At 54.1% G+C, this 22,123-nt stretch overlaps 1 protein-coding gene across 1 annotated transcript; it reads left to right on the forward strand.

Annotated features, from left to right (window-relative positions):
• The first annotated feature begins 1,104 nt into the window (after positions 1-1,104).
• SERINC2 (serine incorporator 2) lies at positions 1,105-17,084 on the forward strand. The gene is made up of 10 exons (XM_065930273.1): positions 1,105-1,223; positions 8,756-8,917; positions 10,010-10,200; positions 10,649-10,728; positions 11,073-11,210; positions 11,805-11,974; positions 13,708-13,798; positions 14,089-14,230; positions 15,086-15,301; positions 16,505-17,084. Exons 1-10 carry the CDS (start codon positions 1,185-1,187, stop codon positions 16,638-16,640), a joined length of 1,365 nt encoding a protein of 454 aa, XP_065786345.1. The 5' UTR covers positions 1,105-1,184; the 3' UTR covers positions 16,641-17,084.
• The last annotated feature ends 5,039 nt before the right edge of the window (positions 17,085-22,123 follow it).

A 22,123-nucleotide genomic window follows, 5' to 3' on the forward strand; every position in this document is an offset into this window, starting at 1 on the left:
AGCTGTGTGGTAACTTTAGTTATTTGTGAGGCCATAGAGGAGTCCCATGTTTGAGATGCAGGAGGCTAGTTATCCCTACTGGGGCCAGGTAGTGTTTTCAGGGCGGTGGCTGCCCTCTTCACTGAGAAGATACGGGGTAGGACCAAGAGTTTGAAGGGTTGAGAGGAGGATAAAAAGGACTTTTCAGGGGGAGGGTAGCCTGTGAGCAAAAGTGTGGAGGAGGGAAAGTGTAGGGTATGTTTGTAACACAATGAATGGCTCAGGTTGGCGCCCAGTGAGTCATCAAGGATGCAGGCAGGCCCAGATCTCTGACCCTGGGGCCAGCTTCGAAGCACACAGATTTCCTCCCTGACATTATCCCATCTGTGGTTGGGTGAGGAGAGAGGGCTGGAGGGTGAAGCGAATGTAATTACAGGGCCCTACTTCTGAGTTTCTCTCACCTCTCTGCGGGATGGTCTGGCAGGAATGGGACCCACTCATCCCTCTGAGCTCCTGAGCTGGGGGCCAGGTTTGGGCGTTCCTGGGGAGTGATGAATCACCAAGAGCAGGGGGCTCTGGGGAGCACGTGGCCCAAGCCAGGAGTCAGTCGAGCTTGAAGAACAGGTGGATGGAGGGGAGGACAGATGATAACGTGCCAGGCTGCGTCCTAGAAGCGGGGGCGGGGAGCGCACACCTGGCTCTTTGAGGAAGGTATCCTCATTTCACAGACGGGGAAACTGAGGCTCAGAGAGGGGAAGTGACTTGCCCATTTCTTTGTCCAATCATGCAACACTTCGGTATTGGGCAGAGGCTCTATTCCAAACGCCGAGGAGTCCCGTGTGACCAACTCTTGGGGTAGGGAGAAGTGTTGTTGAGGTCGTGTTTGCGGCCTCGCCGGGAATCGAACCCAGGTGTCCCTATTTCCAAACCATCACTTTAGATCCGGACGTGAGTCCAGCTGCGCGGCCTGCGCGGCAGCTGGAATCCCCGGTACCCCCACTTTCCTTACGGTCCCGCCCAGCGCACCTGCCCCAGGTGAGTCCCGGGAGGCCCCGAGCACCGCCGGAAAGCCGCGAGCGGTTTCGGCAGGTGGGGCGGAGCCGGGCCGGGGCGGGGCCGAGGGGCGGGGCCAGCCCCCGGCGCCTGGAGCCGGACAGGAGCCGGCGCCCCTCGGCCCGCGCCCCGCGCCCCGCGCCGCCGCAAACATGGGGGCCTGCCTGGGCGCCTGCTCCCTGCTCAGCTGCGTGAGTCCTGACCCCGGCGCCCGCCCGCGCCGCCTGCCCCTTCTTCGGGCTCGCACTTTTGTCCTATCTTCTTCCTCCAAATAGTTTCTTCCTTTTCCTTCCTCCAAACTTGTCTTTCTGGGCCCGCACCCCGCCTCCTCGCTCCTCGGGTACCCCGGCTCCTCGGGTACCCCGGCTCATCGAGTCCCCCCACCCCCATCCCGGGCCCGCGGGCGCCGGAGACGGCTGGTGTCCGGCGATCGGGTTACCGCGGGGGAAGGGGTGGGGCGCCCCGGGGCAGGGGAAGGGCGCCCCTCCAGGGAACTGGGGAGACTGAGGCCCAGAGCCCGGGGCGGGGATGGGCGCTGCAGCCCCAGTTGGCCCAACTAGGAGCCGTCCTGGCCGTGCGCCTCGCGTCTGCCTCCCCGACGCTCTCTTTGTGTGCCTGCCGGTCCCTGCCCCTCTCCGCCGGTGTCCTCTGTGTGTCAGTCAGGCTGTCTGTCCCTGCCCGTCTGCCTCGTTTGTCCCTTTGTGTGTGTCTGATATCTGTCCGTTCGTTCGTCCGACTGTCTTTGTCCGTCCGAAGCCTCTTAGCATCTGTCATTGTCTGTCTTTACGGTCTCTCTGCCCGAGTCTCTCTGCCCGCCAGGGTCTGTCTGCCAGTCCGGTCTGTTAGTCTGTCTGTGCCTTGTCCCTGCTTTTCAGTCTGGCTCCGGCCTGACTCCTGGGCACTTTTCCAGTGAACCCCAGACCTTTCCCTCCTAGGCCCCAGGGCCGAAGTGGGGGGTGGGGAGGAAGACCCTCTCTGCCTTTCTAAGCCGATCTGGAGCGAGCTTGAGTCCGTCTTGCGGGGTACCGCCAACACCGGCCCGACTCTGGGTGGGGACACCCAGGAACCGAGGGAGGTGGGGTCTGGGGGGAGGGACTACCTGGTCATCTGCTCGGGGACCTGGGGAGCAGCCAGCCCGGGTTGGCACTGCTGCCGGCAGAGGGGAGGAGCGTCAGCCAGACCCCGGCGGGGAGGCCCCTTCTCCTTTTCCCAGCCCCCTTTCCTTTCCCTCTTCCCTTCATTAAATCTGAGGTTCATTCAGGCAGCCCCCTCCCCCTCTGCCCTACACAAAGAGGAGCCGAGAGGAAGGGGGAGGGGGTTCTGGTGGCTGCTGAATCCCAGACTTAACTTTCCTTTGTCCCCGATGTGTGTGAATGATAGGATGGGGTGTAGGGGCCCACAGCTGGGGATCTAGAGAGATGTACTTTACAGCTATTTTCCGAGAAGGGTATCTGCATAGAGAGGCTATAGAGGAGGTCCCTGGACCCTTGTCCCCTCTGGGCCTCCATGTTCCCATATGTGAGGGTGTGTGTGTGTGTGTGTGTGTGTGTATGTGTATGTGTGTGTGTGCGTGTGCAGGAGCTGATTACTGAGATCTCTTCCTGCCCGGTGACACCAAGTTTTGGGTTGGAGCTCTGGCCAGAAAGGGTTTGCTTCCTGGTGGGGGAGGGAGAGTTTCCTTGGAGTTGACTAGAATTCCTTCTGGCTGAGCTAGCCAGGGGGTGGGGGAGGTTGTTGAAAGGAGACCAGCCATTTCCCTGTACCTCTGTTTCTCCATCTGCCTCACTTAAGATTTAAAAGTGCCCCACCTTGTTCTTGGCATATAGTAAGCTCTCCAAGCAGGAGCTATTGTTATTATCATTTTTAAAAGGTGGGTGGAGAATTCCCTCTGGAGCCAATTGCTGGACTCTGAGTCAGGCTCCTGCAGTGCTGAATCAGAAGGCACCAGACAGGCCTGCGCCAACCCATGGGTTACAGATGAGGAAGCTGCAGCCCAGAGAGGTTAGCCCACTTGCTTAAGGTTGCACAGTGAAAGGAGGAAGATCTGCACAGTCAGGATTAATATCTGATCCCTAGTCTAGGCTTCTGCCCACATCTTCCCTCCCTTCATATTCTGGGTGCTGAGGGGCAAGGTTGGCCCAGAGTAGAATCGGGAGGTTGGGGAGGTTGCAGGTATCTAATGTCTGCAAGGGACCTGCCCCTCCTATTAAGAGCCTCCCCTTGACATTCTGACCTCTGATGTTTACCGGGTACTTACTGCATGCCAAGTGCTGTGCTGAACCCTTCACCTGTGCCATCTGATTACCCACACACCCCACTCCCGACCCCCCACCCCCCACCATGGCAGAGTTAACTTATTTTGCCGATTGTGGTACTGATGATAGCCACCATTGACTGGGTCCTTACTGTAGGCCCGGAACTCAGAGCCCAGCAGTGTAGTGAGCATTTTGTATGTATCCTTCCATTTAGTCCTCACGGCGACCCCAGTGAGGAAGTTAATATTACTCACAGCTGAGAAAGCTGGATTCAGAGAGGGAAGACAATTTCCCCACAGCCACACAGTATTAAGTGGTGCTGTTGGGCGCTGCTGGGTAACCAGTAGCAATGTTTCAATGGACACTTGCCCGAGAGGACTGAAGTTCTAATGAGGGAGTCGCCAGGCATCTTTAGGGGGAACATTTTGGCATACGTGGCTCCCCTTGGTCAGATGCAAATCTGTCACAGCATGTAGGGAATGCAAGTGGCTCTCTCTTTTATTAACAAAAAAAGAGTTTTATTTATTTATCTATTTTTGGCTCTGCTGGGTCTTCATTGCTGTGTGGACTTTTCTCTAGTTGCAGAGAGCGAGGCTACCCTCTAGTCACCGTGTGAGGGCTTCTGATTGTGGTGGCTTCTCTTGTTGCAGAGCGTGGGTTCTAGGCAAGCGGGCTTCAGTAGTTGGAGCACACACACTCAGTGGTTGCAGCTCACGGGCTCTTGAGCACTGGCTCAGTAGTTTTGGCACGCGGGCTTCGTTGCTCCGTGGCATGTGGAATCTTCCCAGACCCAGAATTGAACCCGGGACCCCTTCATTGGCAGGTGGATTCTTATCCACTGCACAACCAGGGAAGTCCACAAGTGGCTCTCTTGGTTAATGTTTGTGCTGGACTGAAGGTGAGTCCTGGCCAGGAGGAGATAAGATAGACCCAGTAGGGATGGAAGTCACCAAGCAGGTCAGCACCGGGCGAGTTGGACAGTCGGCAGATACTTAGGGATGGTCTTCTACAGGCGAGGGAGTGTGAAAGGTGTTCGCATCAGACAGCTTGGTCTGGGTCCTGGCTTGGTCTGTTCTCAGCTGCGTGACTGAACCTCTCCCTTGTCTGAACAGTGGAGATAACTGTGGTACCACCTCTCAGCATGTCGGGAGGGTTCTGTGGGACTTAGCCTGAAGCTGGCGTGCAGCGGCTGCTCTGTAAGCTCCCGCCAGTGGTAAAGCATGGGACACCACATTTGAGGAAGTGGGGAAGCTGCTAAAACCCATGGCTGTCTGATGGGCTCCAAGCCACTTCACTGACCTGCCTGGAAGCCCATTTTATAGCTGAGGAAACTGAGTCCCACAGGGGCAAAAAGAGACTTGTCTAAAGTCGTCCTGCCAGCTGGCGGCAGGGGCACGACAGGGCCTGCTCCTCTTCACACTGCATCGGGGAAAGAAGTGTGCTTGAAGTAGTCTTGGGCTGCCCTCTTCTCAGGGTGGCTCAGCCAGTTCGGGGGTGCCACAGAAGCTTGCAGCTTATTAGACGCTCAGGCCCAGGGTTTCCTGAGTTCTGAGTTCTCCTTTCTGAGAATCTGGCTGATGCTATGAGTCTACCAGTCTAAGTTCTGGTGCTTTTCCATTGCTACCTTTCCCCTGCGTGCATCTGGGGAGGGGTGTGTTGTAATCTGAGTGTAGGAATGGTGTAATAACCTACCTTGTTCTTTCACTTTGCATCCCAAGCATAGCCTGTGTTGCTGTCAATCTAGGGATTTTCATCTTTCCTGCTTCTGTACCATTCCATGGGGTTAGTAATCACCACTGTCCGCTGGTGTGGGGCAAAGAGGTCATTTGCGGTTTCTTGATATTCTGATAAGCTCATGCAACTTAAAGCTTTGTGCCTATTTTCGTTTTTTCTCTTAATTTAAAGTTTTTCTTTTTTTTAAATAGTAAAATCAACTTTATTGGGGTATAATTTACATTTAACTATATTTAGTTTCCCAGGGACGGCAGAGCCTGGTGGGCTGCCATCTATGGGGTCGCACAGAGTTGGACACGACTGAGTTGACTTAGCAGCAGCAGCAGTTTTGTATACCTATTTAAGTGTTACCAACACATCTGCTTCATTCAGCAGAAAGATCCCTCTTAAGGAAGTACCATGGTGCAGTGATGGGCATTTAGTTAATTTCAAATTCCCCCTATTGTTTTCCTCGTGTGAACAGTGTCACTGTGCGTGTGCGTGTGTCTGCTTTTACTCCATGGGCTGGTATTTGTGTAGGAAGAAGTTGTGGTTGGAGTGATCCCCAGAGGTGGGGAGTGGAGATTAGGATGTATGAACAACTGCAAGGATGCTCCAGAAGCAGCCAGGGTGGGAGGAAGGGGCTGTGTGTATTTCTGTCTCCCAGACCTGGTCTCTCTGGCTACCAGCCAGGTCCTTGGAAACCTGAGATTTCAGGTATCAGAAATACCTGGATTTTGATCTCTAAGAACTGAGTAAATTGCAAGGCCACCCTCCCTGACTGCAGTGTGGCAGCTTTTCTTGTGTCTCAAATGTCTCAGATGGAAATGGTAACAAGCCAGAGCCAGGCCTTGACCTGGGTACTTGGGTACTTGGTTTCTGAGATCAATGTCTGTTGTTGTTCAGCTGCTCAGTCATGTCCGACTCTTTGTGACCCCATGGACTGCAGCACACCAGGCCTCCCTGTCTGTCACCATCTCCCAGAGCTTGCTCAAATTCATGTCCATCGAGTCGGTGATGCCATCCAGCCATGACATCCTCTGTTGTCCCTTCTCCTCCTGCCTTCAATCTTTCCCAGCATCAGGGTCTTTTCCAATGAGTTGGCTCTGCATCAGGTGGCCAAAGTATTGGAGCTTCAACTTCAGTGTCAGTCCTTCCAATGAATATTCAGGACTAATTTCCTTTAGGAGTGACTGGTGGGATCTCCTTGCTGTGCAAGGGACTCCGAAGTCTTCCCCAACACCACAGTTCAAAAGCATCAATTCTTCAGCACTCAGCCTTCTTTATAGTCCAACTTTCACATTCGTACATTATTACTAGGAAAACCATAGCTTTGACTGTATGGACCTTTGTTGGCAAAGTAATGTCTCTGCTTTTTAACCCCATGAACAGTGCCTGTTGGGCTTCCTTGGTTTTCTTGGGCACTGGAGGGATTGTTTTCATCACTGGGGTGTTTTGAAATTAAACGATACTGCCATCCATGACTTAGCAGACCCTGGTGCAGACAGACTTGATCTCAAATCCCAGCTCCTCAGCTTACTTGAGACGTGACCTTGGTTGTGTCATCTTCCTGAGTTTCAGTTTCCCATTTGTAAATGGGGGGTTACAGCATACTTCATAGTGTCAGTGAGGCTTAATCTAGACAAAGTGCTCACCAGTGTCTGGGACAGAGTAGCTCATCATAAAGGGAAGCCATCACTATTATTACTGCCATTCACTTGCTGTGTGATTTCTGGCAAGTCTATTAACCTCTCTGATCTCAGAATGCTCTTTAAGGTTTATAAAACACTTTTTCTGGCATTTGCTTATCTTCTCACCACCCCACCCCGCCAAGTAGCCATGGATAGGAGTCAGGGCTCTGGGCAGCGTTTGCAAGATACAACCCGAATTGATGGATGGGTGGATTGTTATGATTTGGACCCTGAGGGAGAATTCCATTCTGCAGGCATTTCATTTAACATCCATGCTGTGGTTGGCTTTGTGGATGAGAGAGATAGGTTACAAGGAGCATTCCCATGGGCCTTTCCAGTCTAAGGGGAGAGGAGGGAGGAGACGAGAAGGCAGCTGCACCGCAAGCAGAGTGTGCGGTACCCCTGTGACCAGTCCAGAAAGCAGGGGACAGGGTCTCAGAGGAGCAAGGGACCCTTTCAGCCTCTCTCTGCAAAGCTGGTCACTCAGTAGAAGGCTGTTCCTGTCCGTCTCCACTTTGGGAGGTGGTGCCCAGTGGCCGTGGAGGCCCGTTGCTCATAGGAAGAACTCCAGGGTCCTGTACGTGGCTGCAGGCCACCAGCCTGGCCGACCTTACCACCCACTTGCTCTTGAAGCTTTGGCCACAAGGCCTTCTTTTCCTTCCTCCAACACTCAGCGCCTGCCCACCCCCAGAGCCACTGCAGGCTCTCTTCCTTTTGTCTGGAACACTTTCTTCATCTTGGCCAGGAGAGTGCATCCTCACTGTTCAGCTCAGCTTAAATGGCATCCCTTCAGGGCAGTGACGCGCCACCTCCCGTCTAAACGAGGCTCCCGTCGGTCACTCTCATGGCAACACTTACCATGACAGGTGTAAGAATGTGGTGAGCCTCTTTCCTGCCCTCAAAAACTCCAGGAGGGTGGAGCCTGTGTCTCTAGCCCTCCTGACTCTCACATACCTGAATGAGGAGTCAGAGCTGTTTAGAGGAAGAGAAACGGTGACCCACAGGTATCTGGATGTGGGCCTATTTCCTCCAAGGCTGGGCTGTGGAACTGGCTTCTGTGGGGTGATGGAGTGGCATCACCAGCCCCTAAGCGATTTCAGCCAACCCCCGGAAGGGAAGGGCTGACGGAGGCAGAGGCGCCTGAGACAGAAGGGGTTGGACGCCCCTGCTGTCCAATCTGCTGCAGCACCAGGCCGGGAATCCCACCCTCTCATGGTCTTCATTCCCTTCATTCAGCAGATGTTGAGTGATCAGCGCCTGCTGTTTCTTGAGGTCTTAACATATGTCTGGTACCATGCCAGACACTTTACACTCGTTCAACAGATAGTCCCTGAACTCCCGATGATGTGTCAGTCCTGGTTTCCATTTCTGGCACCTCCACGGTGAACAGACAGACAAACCCCCCTGGTGGAGCTCACACGTTAACAATGAGAGGCAGGCCCCGTGAGTCAACTGTGAAGCCAATCAGGTGGTTGTCTAAGTCCTATGGAGAAAAATAAAGCAGGCAAGGAGGACAGGGAGCCTGAGGGAGTTAAAATTTAAAATCCTGATTTTATTCTTAAGACTGCCATGTGAGAACCAGGTACCCTTCTGATTTCCATTTTATGAAAGGGGAAACTGAGGTTAAGAGAGGGTAAGTGAACCGTATAAGGTTACATGGCTAACTAGCGACAGGATTGACCTTTTAGATTTTCTTTTTCCACTCTGCTTCATCTGAAATAAGAAACAGTGTGACCTCAGCTCTCTCTCTCTGGGAAGCCACAGTAACCCCTGAGGATAGATCCAGGTTTGAATCTGCATTCTGTTGCTTGTTGGCTGTGTGTCCTTGGGCAAGCCAGCCTCTTCCAGCCTTGGTCTCCTTGGCCTCTCCCTCGGGCTTGAGAGTTAAACAGTGTGACATCTGGGGAATAGGTATCCCTCCGTAGCGTGGCACGGGAGGGCTCTGCGTAGGTTTGGAGATATTGACCAGCCGGCAGGCAGTGGGCCCCAGGAAGATGCCGCGTGCTCTGGCGGGGAAGAGGAGAGGAGGCAGAGAGTAAGGGGCCGACCCCGCCCTCCCCGCAGGCCTCCTGCCTCTGTGGCTCTGCCCCCTGCATCCTGTGCAGCTGCTGCCCCTGCAGCCACAACTCCACGCTGAGCCGCCTCTTCTTCACGGTCTTCCTCTTCCTCGGGGTGCTGGTGTGTGTCATCATGCTGAGTCCTGGCGTGGAGAGCCAGCTCTACAAGGTAAGCCGCCTGCGGGACCTGGCCTCTGGCGAAGGCTCAGCTACCAGAGGGCCCAGCTGATCAAGAGGTGGGCAGGACAGGGAGGGTTTGGAGTGAATCACAAATGGAAACCAGTGGACCGCTGAGGATGAAACCCTCTCCGTGTTCCCCAAAGCCCACCTCCCGCTTAGCACCATTTGCACATCCCACCCCCGCCCTGGCACCATCCGTGGCTGTTAGCCCGTCTGCCCATAAAGGAACACGACTACCTTGTCAATTACTAGGGAACCTGGAGACATGCTTTAGCCAGACGCCCTGTTTTCAAGAAACACCAGTTTGATGTTTGGTGGAACGTGTTAACCTTGAGCCCGAGGTGCACCTGCTTATAAAAAAGCCGAAAAGTGAAAAAAAAAAAAAAGATGGGCAGGAGTGTCCAGCGCACCGATGATCCAAGCATTAGGGGGGTTGTTTCTTCACATTGGGAGGAGGGTTTGATCCTCCTCTTTTCTCATAAGCCATGGTCCCCTTGGGGAGTCTCATGAATCGTTATTGCCCCTGCTCCAGACAGTGGCCCAGGGCAGTCTCTTCCCGCTTCGATGCATAAGCCCAGTTTTGAGGGTCTTGTCTTTCCTTCATCTCAGTGTTTCATAGTCTGTGGCACAATGAGGTCAGAGGTTCTGACACGCTAGTGTGCACAGAGGCATGAATCCCCTGGCGAGTGTGCTAGAAATGCAGAATCTCAGACTCCACCTTAGAGACTCTAGTTCCGTAGGAGAGGGGACCTCAGCGGATCCTGATGTAACTGGTGGGTGGAAAGAGCTTTGGAAAATCCTGCCTTGGACAGTGCAGTGTAGTCCTGGGGTTGTGAGATGATAGTAGGGAAATTAACAAGATCTAACTGGACGTCTGTCCCTGGGGGGCTCACTCACAGGACTTGAGTGGCAGAGGTGGGTGGGAATGGAGATGGGTGGTGGATGGAGGTGGGAGACACAGACTGCCGTCCAGCCCAGGCCTCCTGGGAGAACCTCTTGCCTGTTGGGGGGAGGCCTGGGCAGAGTCACCCTGGGTTCTGGGTGGGGTATGGTGTTTGAACTGCTCTGTCTGTCTCCACAGCTGCCCTGGGTGTGTAATGAGGGGACCGGACCCCATGTCGTCCTGCAGGGCCACATCGACTGTGGCTCCCTGCTTGGCCACCGCGCTGTCTACCGCATGTGCTTCGCTATGGCGGCCTTCTTCTTCCTTTTCTCTTTGCTCATGGTCTGCGTGCGCAGCAGTCGAGACCCCAGGGCTGCCATCCAGAACGGGTGAGGAGGGGCCCTACCCGAGGCCCTCCCACAGTGGATTTCCCCATCCTCTGCCTGTCTCCAGCATCTCCAGTCCCTACCTTCAGACTCAGGAGCTGCCGAAGCCAGGAGGATGCAGCTCAGAGATCAGTTCATTGAGCAGTACCCACTTCTCAGATAAGGAAGTAAAGCCCAGGAAAGACAACAGCATGCCTATGGTCACACAGCAATTTAGTGGCACAGTTGGGGCTAGAACCCAGGTGGCCATCCTCACCCCTTATTGGTCCTTCCCTCTGCCCCTTGGGACTGTTTTTAAGGCCAGGACAGACTCTCTGTGCCCATCAGACCATTGGAAGGCCCCTGCCATCTCTCCCAGGACCTGTTCTGTGGGGGTGGGACTCTGGGGGGCCAGCTTTTCCTCTCCCCCTACTCAGCTCTCTAGTCTGACCTACCCATTTCCCCACCATAGGTTTTGGTTCTTTAAGTTCCTGATTTTCGTGGGCATCACCGTGGGCGCCTTCTACATTCCTGATGGCTCCTTCTCCAACAGTAGGTGGCCTTGGTGGGGGGGGATGGGGGCTACCAAGAGGGACAAACACTGGTGGGTGCTGCTGTTTGCACCCAGGAGACGGGTCTCTGCTGCTTGGCCGTGTGGCCTTTGGGCAACTCTGGGGGTTAAGGGGACCTGCCTTGATACCCAACCTGTACCCTGCCACAAGGCATCTCTGTGTGTGGCCTGGGGCTCCCTGAAGGAGGGGACATCAATACAGGTTGTAGCATGAATGACTGTTGAATGTATGGAAGTGAGTGTGAGAAGAGGCCCTGGAGGGTGCCTACCCCAGGCTGCTGCCCCACGGCTGGACCCCCTTCTTCCCTCCCCTCTCCCCACCCAGTCTGGTTCTACTTTGGTGTCGTGGGCTCCTTCATCTTCCTCCTCATCCAGCTGCTGCTGCTCATCGACTTTGCGCACTCCTGGAACCAGCGGTGGCTGTGCAAGGCCGAGGAGTGTGACTCCCGCGCCTGGTACGCAGGTCAGTGCTACCCCGTGGCCTCGTGCAGGGGCCGGGCTTACTGAGGTGGGGGTGCTCCCTGAAGGACGGTGGCCTGGAGGGCATCTCAGGCTGCCTCCTGCCTTAGCACCTGAACTGAGCCGTCCGTGGCAGATGGAGAGAAGGATATGTGTGGGCAGGGCGGTTGAGGTGGGTCAGGCGGAGCAGGCCCTGCAGAATTGACCACACCTAGCCAGACCAAACTTCAAATGACCCCTGGTTATTGAATCCCCAGTAGCAGAATGGGTCCCTTTTCAGATTGATTTTCTGAATCGGCCAAGAAGAAAGGCTCACCACTTGGGGTTGGCTTGGTTGTCACACCTCCCTGATCACCACGCATCTAGTTCACTCTTTGAAAGACTGTTCTCTATTCATTGTCTTTATATTTATGGTGAGCTTATTTGCGGCACGTGAATCATTTTAGTTCAGGGTGGGGCGGGAACTCACAAAGGCTGGGTGCGGACGGAAGTTTGGCAGACACTCCTTGGAGGAGGAAGCTGGGGCCAGATGACTGCCCGATGAGGGATGGGGGTCCTTGTGCATCCAGACCCAGCTGCCGCTGCCCCTCCCTCCCAGGCCTCTTCTTCTTCACCCTCCTCTTCTACGCGCTGTCGATCGCGGCCGTGGCGCTGCTGTTCGTCTACTACACCCAGCCCGGCTCTTGCTATGAGGGCAAGGTTTTCATTGGCCTCAACCTCACTCTCTGTGTCTGCGTCTCCATAGTTGCTGTTCTGCCCAAGATCCAGGTGAGAGCCCTGCCTGTCTCTGCCCAACCTGAAATCAGGCCCCTCGGTGTGTGGGACTCCTTGTAGGAAACCTGGGGGCTGGGGGCCAGATCTTTCCATCTCTCTCTCTCCCAGAGGCTTGGGCCAAGAGTGTGGGTTCCCAGGTCAGCCTCCCTGGGTTCGAGTCTCAACTCTTGCATTTACACACTGGCTGTCTTTGGGAAAATGCCTTAACCTCCCTGTGCCTCTCTCATCTCAGATGTTAAATGGGGACAATAACACTTTTTGGAGTTATTCTCAAGATGGAGACCATGTTTGTGAACACAGAACAGTGCTTGGCCTATTGATATCCATCAGACATTGGCTGTTTTCATTATTCCAATGTTATCAGTTTTTATGCAAATCAGGAGAATATTAGGAAAGGTCACTTAAGTGATGATTCCTTGACACCTCAAGAAGTGGTGTTGGAAGGTGCAGTTCCAGTTTCCAGTCCCAGACTATCTGGGATAATGGGTGGGGGCTGCCAAGGCTATCTTTTGTTCTTCAGAAAGGAGGCCTTCTGAGTCCAGTGGTATTTTATCTTGGGCTATCAACCCATCAGTGGTTTTAGAGGTAGCTTAGATAGTCTTTGAGGGTCCTCAGCAGAAAGGTTGGGAACCTTCCTTTGGGCCAGAGCTTCCTTTTGCCAGCAAGAAATTAGAAGCCCAGAGAGGGTGATGCCTTTGTTCCAGGTCATGCAGCAATCAGTATTCATTCAGCACATACCCCTTGGGCATCCACTGTGTGCCAGGCACTCTTCTAGATGCTGGGGATACAGCTGTGAGTAAGAGGAGGAATGATAATAGCTGACAGTTAACAGCATCCATTATGTCATTTAGTCCTTGCGCCATCATCATCCCCACTTTCCAGATGAGGAAACAGAGGCTTAAAGAAGGAAGGAACCCTTGCCTAAGGTCACATGGCTAGTAAGGGGTGGAGCTGGGATTTGAACCCAGGCAGACAGGCTCCAGAGCCTGTGCTCTTAATCATAGAGTTCAGATTCATATTTTCAAGCGTGTGTGGTGGGAACTGGGAAAGAACAAGCCTGGTGAGGAAATGAAGCTAGGTGAGATAACTTTGGGTAGTAAGTGCTATGTAAAAAAATAAATGGAATGTGGGCTGGAAGGGAGGTGGGCTGGCAGGGCCAGGGGCTTCTGCAGTCAGGGTTTTCAGGGCCTTCTGAGGAGTCCTGTTTAAGCAGAAGTCTGAATTCTAAAGAGGGGCTGCCAGTGCAGAAATATGAGGGAGGAACATGTTGGAAAGAGGGCATGGTGAGTGCAAAGGCCCTGAGGTTGGAGAGGACTTGGCAGAGGCTGAGAGAGAGAGGTGGCCACTGTGGCTGAGGAGTAGTCGGCAGGGAGGAGGTGGCGGGGACAGTGGGGGGAGTGGGTGGTCAGGTGAGGATGAAGGTGGGGTAGAGGGAGGAGAGCTTTAACTCGAAGTGTGAAGACATGCAGCCCTTGAAGGGTTTTCTCAGCGGGGGAACGAGTCGGGTCATCTGTTAAGAGAAAAAATTAGGGCTTAACCTTTGGGTGGGCGAGATTGGGCAGTGGGTGGCCCAGATGATATGTTCTCCCAAACGGTATGGGGTGGGATGGCCCCAGGGTGGTGGGGGTTTCTGAGGCCCCCCTGGTTGGGTGTGAGTGGGCTAGGTGGGAGTGGGGTGGGGTGTACCAGGTTTGACAGGAGTCACACTGATGGACTACTCTCGCCAGGATGCCCAGCCCAACTCGGGTCTGCTGCAGGCCTCGGTCATCACGCTCTACACCATGTTTGTCACCTGGCTGGCCTTATCCAACGTCCCCGGTGAGTAGAGGCCTGGGTTCCGGGAGGCCCGGTCTTTTTCCTAGGCTGGGGACCTTCAAAGATGTCAGGGACACCCCAGCCTCTGCCCATTCCAAGACTCAGTCCTTCTGGGAAGTGGGGGGACCCTATCTGTTCCCGGCGCTACCTCTGTTGTTTTGTCTGAGTGCTATCGCTAGGACTTGGATGGTTGGTTATGTGTCTGTCTGTACATCTGAGCCCATCCTCTGAGCTCCCTGGCTGCTCAGACCTGGCCTGCAGTGGGCTGAGGGTGACCATGCTCCCATCCCCAGACCAGAAATGCAACCCTCATCTGCTGACCCACTTTGGCAATGGGACGGTCCTGGCAGGCCCCGAGGGCTATGAGACCCACTGGTGGGATGCGCCGAGCATCGTGGGTCTTGTCGTCTTCATCCTATGCACTGTCTTCATCAGGTAAGCGGAGGGTGGGGGTAGGGACTGGTCTCTGGGAAGGACTCATGATTGGGAGCCCTGAGCCACAAGTGAGGGGAGGGTATGGGAGCCAGGACACCAAGCTCACCAGAGGGTGCTTTCTCAATTTGATGGAATGGGCTGCAGTCCAGGTCTTTATTCACTTTTTTTCAAGATATGCATTGGGTCCTCAAAATTGTATATGTGTCTCAAACTATTCAGTATAGTTAGAAATGTCAAGACCTCATTATAGAAAAGCAATGATAAAAAATCATCACTGTTATTTTTATTATGAAGAGGAGGCAATAGGTAACCCTACTTACTTAAAATGAATAAAAGGAAACCAAATGTAACAGCAGGTGAGCATTATTGTGAACACTATTAATGAATGTAATACCTGTGATGAGCCTTTGCAATACTAGATTCTCAACTCATGCTTATCGAAATGGCAGATAAACAGTCAGAATAACAGGGGCTGTTTATTTGGTGTCTACTCTGTGCCAGGCACAGTGCTAGGGGTTCACACTGATATTCCATTTAATCCTCTCACCACCCCTGTAAGGGAGGTACTGTTATCTCTGATTTTATAGGCAAGGAATCAGAGGCTCAGAGAAGTTAAGTGTCTTGCCCGAGGTCACACAGGAAGTAGGGGTAGAGTTGAGAGTCAAGGCAAGTTGTTAATTCCAGGGCTGAGGGCCTAACCATCAGGCCACCGGCTCCCGAGGCTCGGGGACCCTGGTGCCCAGGGTCACTGTGCCCAGTGTCGAGGTGTGTGAGGCTCCCTGGTGCTGCCCAGCCGCTCAGCTTGGTGGTGATGGCCCGACAGCCGTACCCACACTCTCCCCCCGCCTCCCACAGTCTGCGCTCCTCGGACCACCGGCAGGTCAACAGCCTGATGCAGACGGAGGAGTGCCCGCCCGTGCTGGACGCCACGCAGCAGCAGCAGGTGGTGGTCTCCGAGGGCCGGGCCTTCGACAACGAGCAGGACGGCGTCACCTACAGCTACTCCTTCTTCCATTTGTGCCTGGTGCTCGCCTCTGTCCACATCATGATGACACTCACCAACTGGTACAGGTGCGTGGACGGAGCCTCTGCGCCCACGGTGTGTGAGCTGTGTGCCTTCCCTTCCGGCCCCGTGCTGGGACTTGCCTGGTGCCGGCTCGAGACGTGGGCGGGGAGGTGTCTCTAGGACCCTTCAGAGAGCCTGCCCCATCTCTGCCTCACTTTCCCTGCCAGTGCCCCGTCTGCTCAGTAGCGAGTACCTTCGCTGAGGGCCTGAGAAGTGGGGCTCATGGGAGGTGAGGCTGGGTCTGGGCAGGGCAGACCAAGTTTGCAGATCAGGTGCAGTGTTTGGGGTTGTGGGACCCCATTTGGGGTTCATGGTTGGAGGGTTAGGAGCAGGGTGTGGGGTCAGAATCAGAATCACAGGGTCAAGAACAGGGGTCATGAAGTTGAGAGTTGGGACTGAAGCCATATAAAGTCACAGATTTGGTCTTTTGGTTAAAATTGGAGTTTCAAGGCCAGAAAGCCAGCATTGAAGTGGCCAAGTCAAAGAGCGAAGATCAGAGTAACAAGGTCAGAGGCCAGGACTCTGGGGACAGGGCCAAGGGTCAGAATTGAGGTCAGAGATACCAGAACTGTGGTCATAAACTCTGGCTTGGGATTATGGGATTGAGGTTCAGAGTCAAGACTAAAGTCAGGTGCTTCAGGATCCCAAAGTCAGGGACCAGGAGCGAGGTCACAGAATCAGGATCACAGGGTTAGTGACCAGTGTCAGGTCACAATATCACACCTAGTTCTAGGGTCAGGGTTGTAACTGAGGTCAGGATCAGGTCTACAGTACAAGGTCAAAAACTGTTTAGGGTCTTAAGGCCTGAAGCTGATGCTCCAATTCTTTGGCCACCTGATGCGAAGAGCCTACTTATTGGAAAAGACCCTGATGCTGGGAAAGACTGAAGGCAAAAGGAAAATGGGTCTGCAGAGGATGCGATGGGTAGACAGCATCACCGACTCAACGGACATGAATTTGAGCAAACTCGGAGATAGTAGAGGACAGAGGAGGCCTGGTGTGCTGCGATCCATGGGGTTGTAGAGTCAGACTTAGCAACTGAATGGCAACCACACCAAGGCCAAGTGTCAAATATATCAGAGATAGAACTAGAGATACAGGGTAAGAACCGGAGGTGAAGTCAGGGGTCACAACTGGATCCTAAGGTCGGGGTCGGGACTGAGGTCAGAGATTGGGGCCAGGCTCACTGGGATGATGGTGTGTTCCAGACCCGGTGAGACCCGGAAGATGATCAGCACGTGGACCGCCGTGTGGGTGAAGATCTGCGCCAGCTGGACGGGGCTACTCCTCTATCTGTGGACCCTGGTAGCCCCCCTCCTCCTGCCCAACCGCGACTTCAGTTGAGGCAGGCCCCTGCAGCTGGTCCAACCTGGTGCCTTGGGGCTCGTGACAGCAGGCCGAGCCCCCGCCCCACCTCCAGGGCTTGCCCCTGAGCTGGGCCCCTCTGTTCTTAGTGCCTTCAGGGAGGATGAGCATCAGATCCCCCCGCCACTGCCCCCAGCTCCCCACTCCAGAGCCGCCGCCTCCTTCCCCTTGCCCCTACTTGCCCACGCTCACCCTCTTGTGAAACAAGGGCCCCTTGTTCTAAGGCTCCCCAGGAGAGGGTCTGGAAGGAGAGAAATACTGAGAGCCGCTCAGAGCGGAAGTGCTCGCCGCGAGGGGGTGCCCAGCACTGAGGCCCCGACCTTCCAGACCGCGCACCCCAGGACGGCCCACCCCCTTCCTGGACTCCGTGCCTTACTGACTCTCTCAGACTCCGCCAATAAAGAAGCCAGCATGTGTGCCTCCCATGTCTGTGCCCCTTCCCCCTCGACATGGGCCCCTTCCTGATTGGGGACCACTCTGGCGGCTGGGAACAATGTCAGGGCAGAGGGGGCTGAGGGACCAGACCACAGGGGACCTCAAAGGTCAGACAGAAGGCTCCCGGCTCTGCATCTGGGTCCTGGAGAGCCTGAGGGTGGGGGCTTAGAGGAACGAGGGGCTTTGGGAAAAGGGAACCTTAGGTGGTCAGAAAAGGGGACCTTGGAGCAGTATTAAGTGATGAGGCCAGAGTCAAGATGGGAGGGGTGGGTCATGTGAGTGACTGAGAGGCTGGTCTTTGCCTCTCATCTTACCAGCACCCCCCTGAGGTCTTCCAGGGTCTGCTGAAGCACTAGTCATCACGCTCCACTTCTTTCTGCTGTAGACTTGACACCTGCTCTGGGCCCCAGGGTGCAGTGGGGAAGAGTATGTTCTCTGATGTTGGCCAAGCTGGCCTGGATCCGCTAAACTGCAAAAGCCATGGGGCTCCTGTGGGCTTGGGCAAGTCATTCCCCTGTAGGCCCTGGCTCCTCATTCAGCAGATGGAAAAGGCGGCTGTCAGGCTCAGAAGAAACAGCCTGCTCGTCTCTAAAGGCACACAGCCAAGTGCAGGGGGATGAAGAAGCTCCTGGCTGGGGGCTCCTGAGTCTGGTTCTTGCCCTTGTGATGTCCATCACCAGGTCATTGGCCCCTTTCATTTGTGGGGATAACAGATAGATATTGACGTGCTGGGGTGGTTCATTGGGGGCTGGGATGCGGTGGCCAGGGACGCAGGCCAGTTCTAAGGAGCTGTAAGTCTATGGGGGCAGCGTCAGTGCATGAGTGCCCCAAGCAGGTGAAGCCCCTGCAGTTCTCAGGACAGCGGGAGTTGGCCGGATCAGGAGTGAAAATGCCCATGAGAGAGAGGACATGGCGTGTGAGCCAGAGAAGGAGAGCAAGGTGTTTGAAGACCAGTGAGAAAAGAGGCTGGTGTGCTGAGAGCATGTGAGGGTCAGGAGCGGGTGTGGGCTTTGGAGAGATGGGCTGGGCTTGAGTCGCACAGGAGACCAGACAATGTTCTCAGGGTAGAGGGGAGCCATGGAGGGTTTCTGAGCAGCGGTGAGGCGGTGAAGGTGTGAGCTGTTCAAGGGGTGGTGTTGGAGGGTGCAGAGCAGTGCAGAATGGTGACATGGTCAGATGATTATTCTGGGAAGATTTTCCAGGATGAAATGGAGGGTGCAGCCGCTGGAGGCAGGTACCAGGGTCCGGGGTGGAGGCAGAGGGAGCCTGGAGTGGGGCAGGGGCTGAGGAAGCCTCTCACCCCTGAGACACGCCTTATGGATGCTTTTGTCCCTGGTAGCTTTCAGCTGAAGGAGACCCCTCTCCCTGGAGCAGCCTGGCCTTCCTCCCCATAACACAAGAGATTTCATTTCTTTCCTTATTTCACCTTCGGGAGAAAAAGCCCACATTGTGCTCCTGATAGCCTTTTTCAAGCGTTTGTCGAAGTGGGCACTTTTATCCTGCTTTTGTATCCCTGTTGCTCAATTATTCATTCAACAAACATGTACTGAGCATGAGTTGTCCCAGGGTCTGGGCTGGGGTGGACCTGGCAGGGAAGGAGGCAGGAGTGAAGAGCCTGAATGTTGGTAAAGGAGTTCCAGGTCCCAGTCTGGCTCTGAGAAGCCACTTCTGATTCCCCCCAGGTGGAGAGGGCTTTTCCTCCATGTTCCCTCAGCCCCTGCTCTCTCTGGGGAGACAGTGGTCATGCTCCACTACCTGGTGGTCGATGTGGTATCAGGTCCAAGTCACGGCCTGCCCAGGGCTTGGAAATCCACTCGGCCTATTGGCCTCTTTTCTGTATCCCCCTCATCCCCTGCTGCCCAGCACCGAGGCTTTCTCCCATCCTCCCTCCCCCATCTTTCCTACTTCTCCTCCATCACCTCCTTCCTCAGGTCCTTCCTCTTTTTCTTCATATCCTCTCTCTCCCCTTTCTCCCCTCTCCCTCTCCTTTGTCACTTTGTCGGTCTGCGGGGCTGGGCTGGGCTTCCCTGCTGGACTGCTCATGAGGAAGTGGCTGCTCTCAACCCCCAGGGCCTATGCTCTGTCCCTGGACACTTGTTGCCCAACACCTGGGCTGCGGTCCCTGCAGAGATACCAGCCGCAGTCTCAGCCAGCCTGCCCTGGAGCAACCTTGGACCCAGTTTTAGAACAAATATCTGGGCAGAGCGAGGGCAGAGCTCACAGATCACATGGGGAAACAGGCAGGGTGGTAGGCTGGGAAGGGCTCTGACTCCAGTTCTGTCTCCATGGCTGTCTCGTCACTATCTTACTGCCTGAACTTAGGCACCTCTTTGTTCTCTTTGGTCCTCGATTGCAGCTTCCGTAAAACGGCAGTAGTAGCTGTTTTGTAAACCACAAAACATGGTGCTTTCATGAGCCAAACGCTGTGGTTAACCAACAGACATTCCCAAAACCCTTCTCCCTTTCCTGTCTCCTCACAAAGGTGAGGAAAGTCAACTGTCACTGCAGTACCTGAAAATACTGGGCCTCCAGGTGGTGCTAGTAGTAAAGAACCAGCCTGCCAATGCAGGATATGTAAGAGACGCGGGTTTGATCCCTGAATCGGGAAGATCTCCTAGAGAAGGACATAGTAACCCACTCCAATATTCTTGCCTGAAGAATCCCGTGGACAGAAGAGCCTGGTGGGCTGCAGTCCATGAGGTCACAGAGTTGGACACGACTGAACTGACTCAGCATGCACACACACACCTGAAAATATTCTGGCTAATTTGACCCAAGCTGGGTTTAGGCCAATGCCTCGACTTAAAGTGTGGAGGACAAAACTTAGGGGAGGATGTAACTCCTCTGGCTTTGTTTCTCCCATCAGTAATAGAAGGAAGTAAGACCAAACCACTGGACAGTTAAAACCTGTTCTCCTGCTTTGGCAGAATGGCCCTCAGAAGCTCTGGTCCAGGTCCTCACAGAAGAAATGCTTGTGACGGCTTCTTTGATAATGCCTCCTTCTTCTGGTCTTGAGGGCCTGTTGCTTCTCCAGCTGTGTGTGCCCCATCACACATGTGCACACATGCACACAAGCATGTACACACATGTACACAAGTAACCGACAGGCACAAATGCACACATATCACAGTACACATAACGTGCGCGGGCACATATGCATGCACACAGTGATGCATACAATGGACTGTCACTCAATATGCATTCACCCCTCCTCTCTGGACCTGCTCTAGTGTGGGACCTAGAAAGCTGAAAACACGTTTCCCAGACTCCCTTTCTCTTGAAACTAGATTTCTGGGTGTGACTTAGCTTCAGCCAATTGGAGGCACTTACATGACCTTTGGAAGGTGGAAGTGAGTTTCTGCAGACAAGCATTGTCTACAGATGTTGGTTTTTTTCTGTGGCTGTTTCCAGCTTGTGGGCACCAGGTTTCAAGATAGAGCTGGGCAGTGCTGCTGGCAGTGGGTCAACTAGCGGTGCCAATCCATGGTGACAGGCATGGCGTGACTCTGCAGCGGTGACTGCAGGGGCTCCCTGATCCTGCTGGCTTCAGCGGGGGTACACAGCAAGGGCAGCTCTCTTGGTAGCCTGGGTCCATGGTGTGATTTTGGGAGTCAGTCCTGAAAGCTCAATCTGAAATTTCTTTATTTCAGGTCTCTTATGTAGGGCTTTTCTTGTGGCTCAGATGGTGAAGAATCTGCCGGCAGTGAAGGAGACTTGGGTTTGATCCTTGGATGGGGAAGATCCCCTGGAGAAGGGAATGGCAACCCACTCCAGTATTCTTGCCTGGAGAATTCCATGGACAGAGGAACCTGGCAGGCTACAGTTCATGGGTCGCCAAGAGTCAGACATAACTGAGCAGCTATCAATTTCACTTTCAGTTTCCTGATTATTTATAATATATAACACTCTGTAATAGATTCTTTTCAGTTTAAACTAGCTAGAATATTTATTTTCTGATCTCTGTACCTAAATCTTTCGGGTCTTGGCTCAAAAGTCCTGACCCCCAAGTTAGACTGAGTCCTCTGTTAGGTGTGTCTCATTCTCCAGTGACATCTGACCAATGTCTGCTCCCTCAGAGCCTGGACGAGTTCACTTCCTCTCAATGGATTTAATGGCTCTGTTCTTGGTGCTGGAGATAACAGCCCTTCACACTGTGGAAATGAATAAAGGAAACCTCACAGCTTGGAGGGCTTCCCTGGTGGTTCAGCAGTCAAAAATACGCCTGCAATGCAGGAGGTGCAGGATCTGTGTGTTCGATCCCTGGGTCAGAAAGATCCCCTGGAGGAGGGCATGGCAACCCACTCCAGTATTCTTGCCTGGAGAGTCCCGTGGACAGAGGAGCCTGGAAGGCTGCAGTCCATGGGGTCGCACAGAGTCGGACACTGACGTGACTTAGCGCCGCACAGCACGGCTTGGAGTTGGGAGGCCAGAAGGGGGAGCTCTCGCAGTACCACCCAGGTCAATTAGGGAAGCATCATCATTACAGGCCCCAATAGGAAAAGATGTACATTGCGTCTCCTAGAACAGTGGTCCCCAAACTTGTCGGCACCAGGCACTGGTTTCATGGAGGACAATCTTCCCGTGGACGAGGTGAGGGTGGGGTGGGGTGGTTCGGGCAGTAATACAAATAATGGGGAGCAGCAGTGGAAGCCGTCCTTGCTTGCTGTGTGCCCCGTTTCTAACAGGCCTTGGAGGGATACCAGTCTGTAGCCTGGGAGCTGGGGATGGACCCTTGTCCTAGAAGAAATCAACTACTGGGGCTTCCTGGCAGTCCAGTAGTTATGACTCCATGCTTCCACTGCAGGGGTCACAGGTTCCACCTCTAGTCAGGGAAATAATATCCCACATGCTCTGTGACCAAAAAAAAAAAAGAAAGAAAGAAAAGAAATCAACTACTCCAGCAACTCAGCCAATGAGAAACCATCATCACCCGGAACTCTCACTTTTTTCCAGTGGACTTTGGTTCCAAACAACCCCTCCTACTTTCCTCTTTTATCTGTGTAAGATAAAGCTCCTTTCCTTTGTCT

This window comes from Muntiacus reevesi, chromosome 3, assembly GCF_963930625.1.
Source record: "Muntiacus reevesi chromosome 3, mMunRee1.1, whole genome shotgun sequence".
NCBI classification, from domain to species: Eukaryota; Metazoa; Chordata; class Mammalia; order Artiodactyla; family Cervidae; genus Muntiacus; species Muntiacus reevesi.